Source organism: Cyprinodon tularosa, unplaced genomic scaffold (assembly GCF_016077235.1).
Source record: "Cyprinodon tularosa strain WSP-4 unplaced genomic scaffold, ASM1607723v1 ctg476, whole genome shotgun sequence".
NCBI classification, from domain to species: domain Eukaryota; kingdom Metazoa; phylum Chordata; class Actinopteri; order Cyprinodontiformes; family Cyprinodontidae; genus Cyprinodon; species Cyprinodon tularosa.
Window position 1 is genome coordinate 66,747 of NW_024039203.1, and position 12,463 is coordinate 79,209.

Genomic DNA, 12,463 nt, shown 5'->3' on the forward strand with positions numbered 1-12,463 from the left:
GGCAGTTCACTTGTCTTTTTGAGCAGCTGTTAATTGTGGTCGTATTTGATAATGACCTGCAGAGTGACACCATTTTTTTTTTTTAGCTCTTTCAGTTTTATGATAGGAATTTCTGTTTGGTTATATTTGTTTTGTTTTGTTAGAAATCAGGTTTAGCTGGTTGAAACATGGGCACAGTGGAGTATTTAAAAAGGATAATTATTCCAAACACATTAGACTGGTTTTGGAATGGATGAGTAAGTAAGCCAACCTTGAATGGGCCTAGTCTCAATCATAAGATAAGCAGTCAGTCAGCCAAAGGTCAGGCTGGTTTCATTTACAAAAAAAACTGGAAGGACATGTAACTACACATTAAGGTGCATATATATGCACCCTAAAATATATATATGTGTATAGATATCTAAACAATAGTTGGCAGATTTCTTGGAGAAAAGAGGTTTGCTACTTGACAACAATCTATTATCTCTTTAATTGCCGGCATTAAAAGAGAAAGTGATGAAACAGTTCAAATGAGGCTGGGAGACAAAGTGTTTCTGAAAAGTTTACTTAGTCAAGAAAGACTGCTGCACACAGAGCTGAAATAAATAAATGAAATAATTTTATCGTAATAATTATAGTAACCATCATAGTAAGATTGCTTATTTACGTTTCTGTCTTTCTGTAATATATAATATATATATATATTTATACTTTCAATAAATTGTTCCCTTTAAGTCTTCTTCCCTGGTGTGTATGCATGAGATTCTGGATTGTTCCACTGAATATCCTGGTAGCAGCGCTCTGTATCCACGGTATCTCACAGGAGCATCATCCCCTGGGTCGTTTCTATAGCAATGCTATTAGAGAAGTCACCCTCCCCTTGGGCTTAGCCAAGCACTCATCATCTTCTGCACCTTAAAGCTGTGGATGTAGTGCCCTCGTGGGGGAGGCAAAGAAAAGGGAGGAATAATAAAGAAGGTCTCCAGTTGTCTTTGGTTGCAGTTGGTTTGGTTTGCTGTGATTTGGTGCAGCTTGGTTATTAAGTACATTCCAGTTCTTAAAGCTTTAGTCCCTGCATTGAGTTCTGGTTCATGCAGAGACGGTACAGTCCATTTCCAGAACGTCTTGTGATTTTCATCTCCAAGCACTCAATGCAATACACATTTCCTTGTCATCCTCTCAAGAACATGCATATATTCAGCGTCATTCACTCTTAATATTTCCCCATTCATTCTTTTAGTTTCTGTCCTGCATTTTGTTCCCACAACTTTAGTAGTGAGACGGATAAGTGCGTCACATGTCAAATGTCTATTATATGTCCTCTGGATCCGAGCAGATTCCTCTGTGTCCTCTTGAACGTCCTTTCCCTTTGTCAATAGGCTAAGCACTCGTCTTGTTCAGTCCTTTCCCAGCCAAGCTATCTTTGTATGGTCCAGTTATAAGCCCACTTTTGACATCAGTCCACCTGATCCAGAGCAGCAGACAGGAAGGCCTTGTGGTTTCTGTGGCTGTAGAATCAAGGCATTTTTCATGTCTTGGACTCTGACTGACCTTAAGGATCTCTGTTGCTCTTTCTGAGTTTCCAGCATCACTGGAGATACAGTGCAGTTGGTCCAATGGGGGAAATAAATGTTTTTGAAACGGTGACTAACCAGGGGTTTGGAGTGCTGAATTAGGATTCTTAATGCTGAACCCCATTAATGATTCATTGGGTTTCTGGTCAATATTTGTCCCAACAAAGGGATAGATGATCAGTCGAGTGCAACAGATGAGATGACTAGGTTAGCCATTTGGAGGCTCAGGGTGAGGGTTTTGCTCTTCAACACCGTGGGTGCTAGTGTTAGCCACTACTAGCGCGTCCCAGTGGCGCGAACCCTTTTGACCCGCCTGCTGATGGTCGTAAAGCGGAAGGGTGTGGTGAGGTCAGGCTGTTCCCCCGGTGGGAAGCGTTTCATAAAATGTACATCTTGCTGGTTGGGGAGGGTGTGGGGTCCCCTACGAGGACGCCCCTTTTTAGTAAAGCCAACATACCAGCCCGTGTAGCGCGCCGACATTAAAGCTGTGTAGTGGTTTTCCAGAACCATTTCCACAAAGACGCAATCAGCGCTTCGGTTACTGGCCTTCTGAGAAAGAGAGAGAGAGAGAGAGCAGAAAAAACACACACATTTATATATATATATATATATATATATATATATATATATATATATATATATATACACAGAAAGGCATAAAGGTTGGCGTGTCAGAAAGTTTGATATATTGTTCTATGAATGCATCCCAATAAGGAAACATCTCACCTTTCCCACCAGCTTCCCACGGCGATTCATGCACAGGTAGAAGTTGGTCTCTATTCCCCGGATTCTCACCTGGCTGCCAAAGGTGTCTGCCTCCACTACGAGCTGGGCTTATTAAGGGACAGACAAAGAAACAGACAGACATTAGAGATGCAAGTATAATATAAAAATACAGCTTAAAATTCTTTAGTAAGTAGTTAGGCTATATTGAAAAAAACTTCTGTAAACATCAGTTGTAGTTTCTGCCCCAGATTTCCTTTTTATTTTGGTCTAACCTTTTGACAAGGCCATTCTAAACCATTTCTACAGCCATGACTGTATGTATGGTCACTGTCATGCTGGTCCTGACCTTCTAGTCTAAAGTCTCTTACATAAAAAAGTTTTTTTTTTTTCAAAAGGAAGCCTTCAAAAAAAGGGCATCCCACTGCAAGATGCTGCCTCCACAATTGTGTGTTGTTGGGATGATGGGTTAAGGATGACCTAACATTTTATTTATTTATTTTTTTAACAAGCATAATCTTTTCCACACAAACTTGATTCTGGACTAATCTGGCCAGAGGATCTTATTTAATAGTCTCTTAAAGCAGCACTGTGTAACTTTTAGCCACTAGGGGCGCCAGACTTGTAAATTCCAGGTTTATCTGGAATTCACAAGCTTTCAGGGGAAAGCTAACCTTGCGCTGGATTGTTGTGAGATATGAGTTTTCAGTCTCACAACAAATCCATCTTGAAAGACTCCCGCTAATACATCCGTCTCATAACAACCAGTGAGTCGGACCAATCACATGCACGCAATGTTATTTGGGGTGGGACATGTAGGAATGACGACAGTAAAAGGGACCTTGCCGGGGCATTACAGAAATGGCTACGCTGGAGGACTCACCTGTCGATACTGCAACTGACTCAGTTTTAGATAAAATGATGATAATTTGTCATTTAAAGAAGAGAAGCACTTTGTGTATTTGTAGATGGGAAAGAGGTCTATGCTTTTCTTCCAACAGGATTAAGAAAAAGTTTGATTTATCAGCTTACTCCGCTAGTTGTGAAAATATCACGATTGGCTGCTACGCTTACCTGAAAGCGTATTATGGAAGGCAGGTAGTAGCTGACATGTCACCCAATCAGCTCAAAGCGTTGTACTAACTGTCCCTCCTTTTTGATAATCTCAACTCAGTTCTACAAATATCAATCTGGCTACTGCCAGATACCTGAAAGCAAAATTGCACTAAATCTAACACTCCCCTTCTTGTTTTGATATTTGATAGCAGACCAATTTGACTTACATAATGAGAAATCATTGAGTAACTGGTAAAGACAAGGACACATTCACTCCTCTAGATTAAATGCTACACCGGGGAATCTACTTGTAGCTTAGATGGCTTCATGCGAATTTAGACCCAACAATTTTAAGTTACATAGGTGAATTTTTGAGATGGATCGCACGTATCGGGCATTGGTGCGCACAAAGTGATGTATATTGACCTCAAAGATAATTAAATTTATCTCAAATCAATCGAATACTTAGGTCAAAATGTACACACTGCAGCTTTAAGGTGAGAAAGACAAATTCCATTAAGTTCAATTCAATTAATTAATTTGTCACATATAAACCATGAAAAATAAATAATTGGGGTTTCTCATGTTCTTCCAATGATGTCTTCCTTGTTACCACTTTGACGTAAAAAAGCAGCTTGCATTGTTGTCTGATCAACAGATTTGCTAAACTAAGCCAGCGATCTCCGCAGATCCTCCACAGTGGCCTCATTAGTTCTTTTCTGATTAATGCTTACATTATTATCATGATTTTAAATTGTACAAATTCCTTCAATATTACAATTAGGTTACTTCTGAGGGCAATCGATTGCACCAATTTTATTGAGATGTATCTGGGTAAAGGGGGAGACATACCTATGTCACACTTTTTTGCTTTTCATTCCCAAAAGTTCTTAAATACTTTATTCATTTTCCTACCAATTAAACAGAGATGGCAAAAGTACTCACTTACCGTACTTGAGTAAAAGTACAGATACTTGTGTTAAAAAATACTCTGGTAAAAGAATACTCTGGTAAAAGAAGTACTGATTAAACTTCTTTACTCAAGTAAAAGTAACAAAGTACAGGCTTGTAAATTTACTTAAAGTATAAAAGTACAAGTAGAAACCACTTTTTTCATGCCGTTGCCTACATTTTAAATGGAGTCTGCCAATAGGACTAGATCTCCGTTGTGTTCATTTTCAATCATCTCGTCGTCCATACTACTATGCTAACGCCACCGCCACCAAAATGCAATGATTTGCCACGAATGAATACCGCCGAATCTGTCGATTCATCTTGTAGTGGTGCGTCAAATGCAACGTAGATTCTCATCCAATTAGATTGAATTTGGTATTGATGACGTGAAAAATAATAACGGTAACTCCATTGAAATGATTCAAAACTAAAGTAACGAGCCAATTTTTTTAAATGTAAGGAGTAGAAAGTACAGATATTTGTGTAAAAATGTAAGGAGTAGAAGTAAAAAGTCGCCATAAAAATAAGTAGTAAAGTAAAGTAAAAATATCAGAAAAATCTACTTGAGTACAGTAACGAAGTATTTGTACTTTGTTACTTCCCATCTCTGCAATTAAATAATATTTGCTGCTTGAGGTGGTATTCTTTATGTGCTGCATGAAAATTGTTTGTAAAGGGTATGAATACTTCTGCAGCTAACATTAAAATACAGAGAGATTTTTACTGAGTTGCAGTCGAGTGATTTATAGCTCCTGATACCTGTGCTAAATCATAGGCAGATGTAAATGTCTGGTGATACAGATGGCTGCAAGAGAAAGTTGATCACACACATGGATGTGAGCACGATGACCGCACATGAGCCTTGAGAAGAATAAAAAGATAACAGTTGAGGAAAAAAGGCAACCAAGGGGAGCTGAGAACACTCAGTCTGAGTGCCTGTGATCCTGTTGTTTTAAGGCGTGTGCATGTGCTCCTGTGCCCCTTGTGTGTTTTCGTGCGAGAGGCGTGTGTGCAGGTGCACGGTGTGTATTTAAGCTTCTAGGCAGCAGGCCACCGCTTCACTAACTACACACCTTTAGAGAGTGTTTGTGCCTGTTTAAAAATAAATCCTAAAACGGTTCCTACATGACCTTAGTCAACAAAGGGGTCAGCAGAAATCAATACCTCCCTCCCTCTTGCCCCCCTCATCTCTCTTCCCCCAACTGTCTTCTCATCTCCCTTCTGCTCTTACTCTTCATCTTTATACTGTCATGCACTTGCTTCAGCTTTATTTTGCTCCACCAAAGTAATTATTTGGCAAATTTTTTGTCAGTTTTCAGTAAATTTAGGATATCTCGGATAAAAGAAAATGGTGCATTTCTGCACATGTGCTATGGTACTGTGACTAAAGGGATATGTAATCTGTCTAGAATAAAAGAAAAGATACAGAAAACGAAGCTTTATGGCAAGACTGATTTTGTTATTTAAGAGCGGTTTAGCCATCATTACACATCTAGCAGGAGGGGAGATGATGTTGGGGGATGAATGAAGACTATAGATGGAGGCAGGGAAAGGGAGCCTGCTGTTTAAAATCCAGAGCAGACAACAGGAAGGATGAAAAATCAATGGTCGGATCGATGAAAGAGAGAGTTTCTAACACTCAGTTCCGATGCTCTATCTGCCAGGCTTCTTTCTTTAACTTGCAATTTTTTTCTTTGGTGACACCTTTTCTCTCTATGTCTTCTCTCTTTTGAATCACTGAGTCTGCAGCCAGTCAATGTGGTCTTTGTACTCCCAAGACAAGCTTCACTGCCCCTTTGTCAAAGCTGTGGAGGGGCTGGATGTGTGCCTTTATGTGCATCTCCACTGATGCATGCATTTGGTCAACTTTTAAATCTTTGTTCTTCTTACAGTGACCGAACCATTCACAGCCCTTGAACTTTTTGCATCACAAACATTAATTGCAATTCATTTTTATGGGATTTTATGTGGCAGGTTAGCATAAAGTGGTGTGATGTTGCAAAAAAGAGGGAAGATTAAACACAATATTCCAAATATTTGCAAATATAACAGTGAGGCTGCATTTGAATCTGGTGCCTGGAGTTGTATTTTTTAAAATCTCCAACCAGCTTTTCACATCTAGAGGCTAAACCCTTTCCCCCGTTATTCTTTGCCCAATACCTCAAACTCAGTGAGACTTTATGTGTAATTTCTGCAAACAGCAGTTTCCTAGTCACTATTCTCTGTGTGCTATTCTAAAACCTGAACATGCTTTGATCTAAACCATTCAGCTGCAGCTTTGCATTTTTGTTTAGGCTTATTTTCTTGTGAAAAAATGATACCTCTACTCCAAACTCAAAGCTTCTACAGCCTCCAAAAGTTTTTTGTTGTTTTTTTCTTAATCCAAGCTTACCCTGTATTTAATATAAAACAAAATTGTGTATTTAACAATGCTCTGTGAGATGTGTTTAATTCTACACATTGTTTAATAATTAATCTCTGCTCCTAAACTATCAACAGCGATATATCTGATCTGCCTGCAGTGTTTCTTGGTATTCCTGATGCTTTCTCTTCAGTTTAATTCTCTGAAAGAAGATTTATAGGGGAACATTTTTTGCTACACTGTGTTGCTCTGTCATAAAATCCAGATAATATATTTAAATTTTGGGTTGATCCATAACTGCATGTGAAAAACCTTAAGAGCTATAAATCCTTTTGCAAGGTATTCTGTAAATATGGGAGTGAGGTTTGACCACATTTGGTATTTTAGCTTTAGTGCACTTTTCTCTGTGTGTCTTACCATATTTGTCTCCATCTTCTCCCTTGGCACTGATTCTGCGTCCCAGCACCTGGACGTGCTTTCCACTGGTGCGGCTGTAGAGCTGGTAGACTCTGTGGTGTCTCCGACTCATGGTGTCTCGCACCTGCGTCTGGTTCTCCACATGCACGCTGAAGTTGACTCCATCCACGCCAAGTACCTGCTGGAACACCCACAAGCACATCCACAGTTTGGCAGAGAATCGTGAAGATGTTTAAAAGAATGTGCATAAAATCAATATACCAAATGTCTTTCACACTACACATTCGCTCCTTTATGATGCATGCCGCTTCTCACCTGCAAGGGATTGCACATCACCAGCAACATCTGGACACATCTGGAAAGAGCAGACACAGATGAGTTAACAGATCAAAAATTCTGAAAGAGTAGAGAATGACACCATCATTTCCATTTCTTTCTTTTCCTCTTTTCCCTCTGTTTGACATCTCATTTCCTTCTTGAATGATTACTCACACTCCTGGGCATGAGGCTGGCACAACGTCTTGACATACGGACCAGCAGATGTCCAGGAATCGTAAGACAGACAACACCCAGGCCAGTGTTTACAGTAATGCTACCAGCCTACTGTCCGAACCAACTTTCTGACCCGTCTGTGACTTTTGCACTTCCAAAAATCTGGCCTGCAAATGACCCAAGTGGATGGGCCGAAATGGCAAACATGCCGAGACGAGTAGAACACGTTTTTGGTTCAGACATCTAAAGAAGCGGGCTGGCTCATTTGGCCGCCCTGTGTATGTAGACAGCTGCGCTGGACTACAGGTGTTCATTCAGCTGTGATGTTGCTTTTGAGAACACTGGATTGTGGTTACGTTAGGAGATGCTTAAAATAGGTGCGAACAAGAACTACCAATATGTGGAAATATGATTTATGGTGGCATAGCACAAAAAGGTTGTTTTTTCTCTCTCCATTAAACGCATTAGTTGTCCTAATAGTTATTTTTACATTCCAGGGGAAACAGCTGGTTACAGTTATATTTAAAATTCTTCTCACTTTTTTTTTTTGCATCGCTAAATTAACATGTAGACCTTGACCTTGAATGTATCACAGGTTATTTACAGCTTTTTAAAGGGAGTAATGGCGTTGCAAAATCATCTTTGGCAGTCCTTGAGCGGCTCTGAATTAGGGGCTGAACACTTGATAGAGTTCAGAACCAAGTGTGTGGGCTGAAAAGCAATTTTATGAATTTTGTCTTTCCCCACCTCATCTCATGCTATCTTTCTGCATGCTTCTTCTCTCTCTTTTTCTCTGGCTTGCAGGCCTGCCTGTATCTTGCCAAGCTTATCTCTCCCTCCTCGTCTCTTCTCTCCATACCTTTTTCCTATCATTCCCCCCCCTGCCTCCAATCTTTCTTTATGTTTAGGGTTAGCAAGGGTGACTCCTCCACACTGTCATGGGTAGGCACACAGATGTGAGCAGGGTGAAAGTGTGTATACAGGAGGAGCAGACAGCTGACAGCTGGGCCTAAGCAAAGACATGCTGAGAGAAGCAGATAGCAGAGAGAAGAGAAAAGGTAGACCAAGATGTACACAGCAGCCCGGGCTGGGAGAGGGGTTGGGGAAGCTTATGTTAGAGTAAATAGAGAAGAAATGAAGGCTGATGGGAGTCCAGAGAGGAAATCTGAAGGAAAAAGCAGCTGTATGGATGTGTGGCAGAAGAGATGGGTCAGAAAAACATTGGGGTTACACATCTATACACATCTCCAAGCAAGGAGAAAACTCTGCAAATTCTCAACAGAGGTGAAACCGCAAAGTGCTGAGGGAGATGAGAAGTAGAAAAATAATGAAAAGAGGAGGTGTTTCACATGTGTCTAACTTGTTGTATAACATGTTACTGTCTTGTGCCATCACAGCCATCTTGTTTCCTTTTAATCTCTCTTAAAGCTCACAGGTTTGACTTGTTGTCGGCTCACTTCTGGTCATTCTAATAGATGCAGACATCCTGGGAAATGCAGCAGAGCACTGGCCCTCACTTTTTGCCTGCGCAGCCGAAAAAACCAGAGCCCCTGTGCATTGTGAGGACTCTCAGCTGTTAAAACACCACGGCTGCACCACTGCCGAGGATGGTGTAGGAAAAGTGCCTCTGCGCTGGATTCCCCCGCTCCCACAAAAACCACAGACACTCCATATTATGCCAGCTACAGAGAGAAGAAGGAGAGAGGAAAGAAGGAGAGGGGATCAGCCGGCAGTGGGGGGAGGGATGAGAAAAAGGAGAAAATAAGAGTGTGGAGTAAAAAATTCAAGAGGAATAAGGATAGAAAAGGGTAGGGGAGAGAGAGGGAAAGCCCGATGTGCCCGGGCCAGTTGCCAAAACAAGCAGCCATCTGACATCATAAACCTACGTCCCAGCAGATCAACCATATGGAGGCTGCGGTTAGGCAAGTAGGCCTCAGCACTGTGGACTGGGCACCAGCGTGGAGAAGAGCGGTCGACCTGTGGGACTCAGTAGAGAGCAGCGGTTTAAGCCGTGTGTAGCAGTGGTTTACGTGGTACGCCAAAGTTGAAGCAGTGGTCTTCAGCAAAGTTCAAAAGTTTTAAAATCTGCTGCAGCCAGACCCCTTTTTAAAAAAAAAACTTAAAAAAAAAAACTTGCTTTGACTTTTGGGATGTAGGCAGAAATTTGGGCCCATAACTCAGCAAAGGTTTGAAAAAAAAAACCTGGATATTGACTTAGGTGTTTAGACTTTAACTAAAAGCCAGTGATCAAGAGGATAAACAGCATATGCAGGATGAAAATGTTGGCAGTAAAACTAAGAAGTTAGGTCAAAATGAATAATAAGATAAATTGGAGTGCCTTGCTCCTTTTCACTTGCTGTCATTCATCAGTTATTAATTCATTCTTTGTTATCTGAGAAGGTATCAGTGGAATAAAAAAATGTGGTACAGGCAAGAAAGGAAGACAGATGTAGCTAGTTAGGTGATAGGAAAGCAAGGAGACACTAGCAGTAGCACACACCCTGTTCAGGTTGTGTGAGGAATGAGAAGTATCTACAGACGACTGCCATCTGGGAGAAGGACAGCCAACACAAAGGAAAAAAAAATAAATCACTGGATTTTGACCAGGCACACCTCATATGTGCCCCCATCCCTGATTCTGCATCCTTCAATATTTGCTCTTGGCACAATCAGTTTCCTATCCTAAAAAAATTAAAGCTGCTGTTTTTGGACTTAACTTTCTAAAATATTCCCATTAGAGAAAAAAAAAACTTTTTTTTCTTTTGACTGTAGAAAATTATCCATGTTGAGCCCTTCTGGCCATCCCTAAAGTTAGAGCAGAGAATGATGGAGATGTATATGGCAGGTTGTATGAGTAACATGGCCCTGACTCTGACCCAATGGCCCTGAACTGTCAGCCAATCAAAACAACCTTGCACTCCTAGATCTTCTATGAAGAGTGATGTAAACCATACACATTGCAACCCTCATCTCCATTATCCTTATCTGTTGTTCTCACCCTTTTATGACATTTAATCTGAGGAACAGGGCCTGAGCAGAAATGAGATGAAAGTGACTTACAAGACGGTCAACGTGGAAAGAAGGGACCACATTGCTTCCCCCCTCCACTATGGAACTTGTCCCAGAGACGGTCTCCTCGCTCGGTCTGAGCCAGTCCGACAGTCCGGAGATTCCCCCTTTACGCTGTAAACCTGATGGATGCTTCCCAAAGTCAAAGTGTCAGCGGTCACTCTTGTTGGCATCGGCGGCGCGTGCTCCGGTCCTCCCGGTGTGAATGGCACAGACGAGACGGGGTGAGTGATGACCGCCGGGCAACCTTTAACAGCTGTCCAGCCCGGTGGAAAGGCAGATGGGCGGGGGCAGCAAATGGGGCAGCTGCGCGCTCCCGACACAGAGAGGAACAGGTGAAAGCACGTTCACGTGTCACAAATTGCCTGCACTGTTAGACCTTGTCGACCCCACGGACAGATGCGTAATCCAGTGCGTAAAAGTTTTCGGCGCAGCAGAAAAAGAAAAACGGCACTTGCTGACAATCAGACAGGAGTAATAAGCTGGTTCAATCCAAGCTGCGCGGGGTCTGGAGCTCTTGGAGGTGGGTTTCCTGGGTTGGCTGCTGGAGTAAACGGCGACCTGGATAACGGGGCTCTGCGGGCGCAGGGTAATTCAATACGATCTCTGTCATGTCTGCGCCTTACCGCAGCGCGTCTGTAGCTCAGGTGACACCCGCTGACGTTGTCCCAGACAGATGGTGATAAGGTCCCCAATCGGTCCAGCTCAGGTAGTGTGCGGTTAGTCCAGATTGAGGGTGTAATAAAAGGCAAAGGAAGGAGGTGGCTGGAAGGGATGAGAGCAGCTGTGACTGGGTGGCAGAGTCAGCCACCCGCGACACGGCGGGGAAATGACATGCCGCACTTTGCACCTGATTTTCCGGACAACTCCCCCGGCTCTACTCAGCCGCTGGTTACCGCCTGGCTGCAGCAGTCCCCCTCTGCGCCCTCTCAACACAATACCTGCCAAAACACAGCACTATGACATCACCTCCAAAATGTTTGAAGGGGGAAAATGCAATCCGATCTTCTTATTTATTTTTCTAAAACGCAGAAAAGTTTAGGGCTGTTTCTCTAAAAATGTGGGGGAGAAACACAAAAGTCTCTGCAGCGGTCCGAGAGGGGAGAAAAAAGGGAACCCTGCGCTGCAAAAAAAAAAAAAAAAAAAGGAGCGATGGAGTGAAACTCAGCGGTTTGTGAAGATTAAAAAAGTTTAAAAGCAAAAGGTGTTTACTCAGTCACGCTGACAGAACGACCCCCCAGAACAGAGCAGAACCTCCACTCCGCTACTCTCCCATGTCTTCGCCTCCCTGTTTCATTCAGACACCAGAGGAGCAAAACGCAAGAGAGAACGCAAAAAGAACCCAGCCGTGCGCTTTTATCCACTTCACTTGTATTATGCAGATCCTTCTTTCTTTCTTTCAAAAAAATTACTTTTCTTTCTCTCTCTCTTTCTCTAAAAAAATAGCTCTTCTTGAAGGGGGGCTGCACAGGAGAGGCGCGTCGGCAGGCACAGACCTCACTCCAAGTAAAACCAGAACAAGATTTTAACAGACGCTGATCAATCCTCCCTCCCTCCCTCCCGCCTCTCCTTCTCCCTCTCTATCTCTCCTTCTCTCTCTCTCTCACATACACACACACTTATTGGATCAAAATGGGATTAGTTGTCGCTTAGCGATGCTGACCAAACTCCCAATGCAAAAATGTAAGTTTTAACAAGTGTTCGGCTCAGCACGAAAAACATCTGCAAATGAAGACAATTTCCCCTTTCCATAATGCAAACAAACTTTAAGGTTCTTCTTGCTCTGGTGTGTGTGTGTGTGTGTATGGACGTGTGTGTAAGGTAATTTCTCAAACAA

General features: G+C 42.2%; 1 protein-coding gene across 3 annotated transcripts; it reads right to left on the minus strand.

Annotated features, from left to right (window-relative positions):
- Nucleotides 1–528: 528 nt before the first annotated feature.
- Nucleotides 529–12,149, minus strand: fgf18a (fibroblast growth factor 18a). Of its 3 annotated transcripts, none has more exons than XM_038301869.1 (5): nucleotides 10,618–12,149; nucleotides 7,381–7,420; nucleotides 7,066–7,246; nucleotides 2,280–2,386; nucleotides 529–2,099 (listed from the first exon to the last, which is right to left on the minus strand). In XM_038301869.1, exons 1-5 carry the CDS (start codon nucleotides 10,647–10,649, stop codon nucleotides 1,830–1,832), a joined length of 630 nt encoding a protein of 209 aa, XP_038157797.1. In that variant the 5' UTR covers nucleotides 10,650–12,149; the 3' UTR covers nucleotides 529–1,829. The 3 variants fall into 3 exon arrangements, with proteins under 3 accessions (XP_038157797.1, XP_038157798.1, XP_038157796.1); XM_038301870.1 differs by having other exon boundaries at nucleotides 529–2,102; nucleotides 7,066–7,243; nucleotides 10,618–12,148; XM_038301868.1 differs by having other exon boundaries at nucleotides 529–2,102; nucleotides 10,618–12,147.
- Nucleotides 12,150–12,463: the final 314 nt, after the last annotated feature.

Coding starts and splice junctions, on each gene's coding strand:
- fgf18a (XM_038301868.1), bottom strand. CDS start 10,649: ATGTGGTCCCTTCTTTCCACGTTGACCGTCTT. Junction 7,247..7,380: donor TGATGTGCAATCCCTTGCAG/GTGAGAAGCGGC, acceptor TGGGTGTTCCAG/CAGGTACTTGGCGTGGATGG. Junction 2,387..7,065: donor AGAAGATGGAGACAAATATG/GTAAGACACACA, acceptor TCCCTTAATAAG/CCCAGCTCGTAGTGGAGGCA.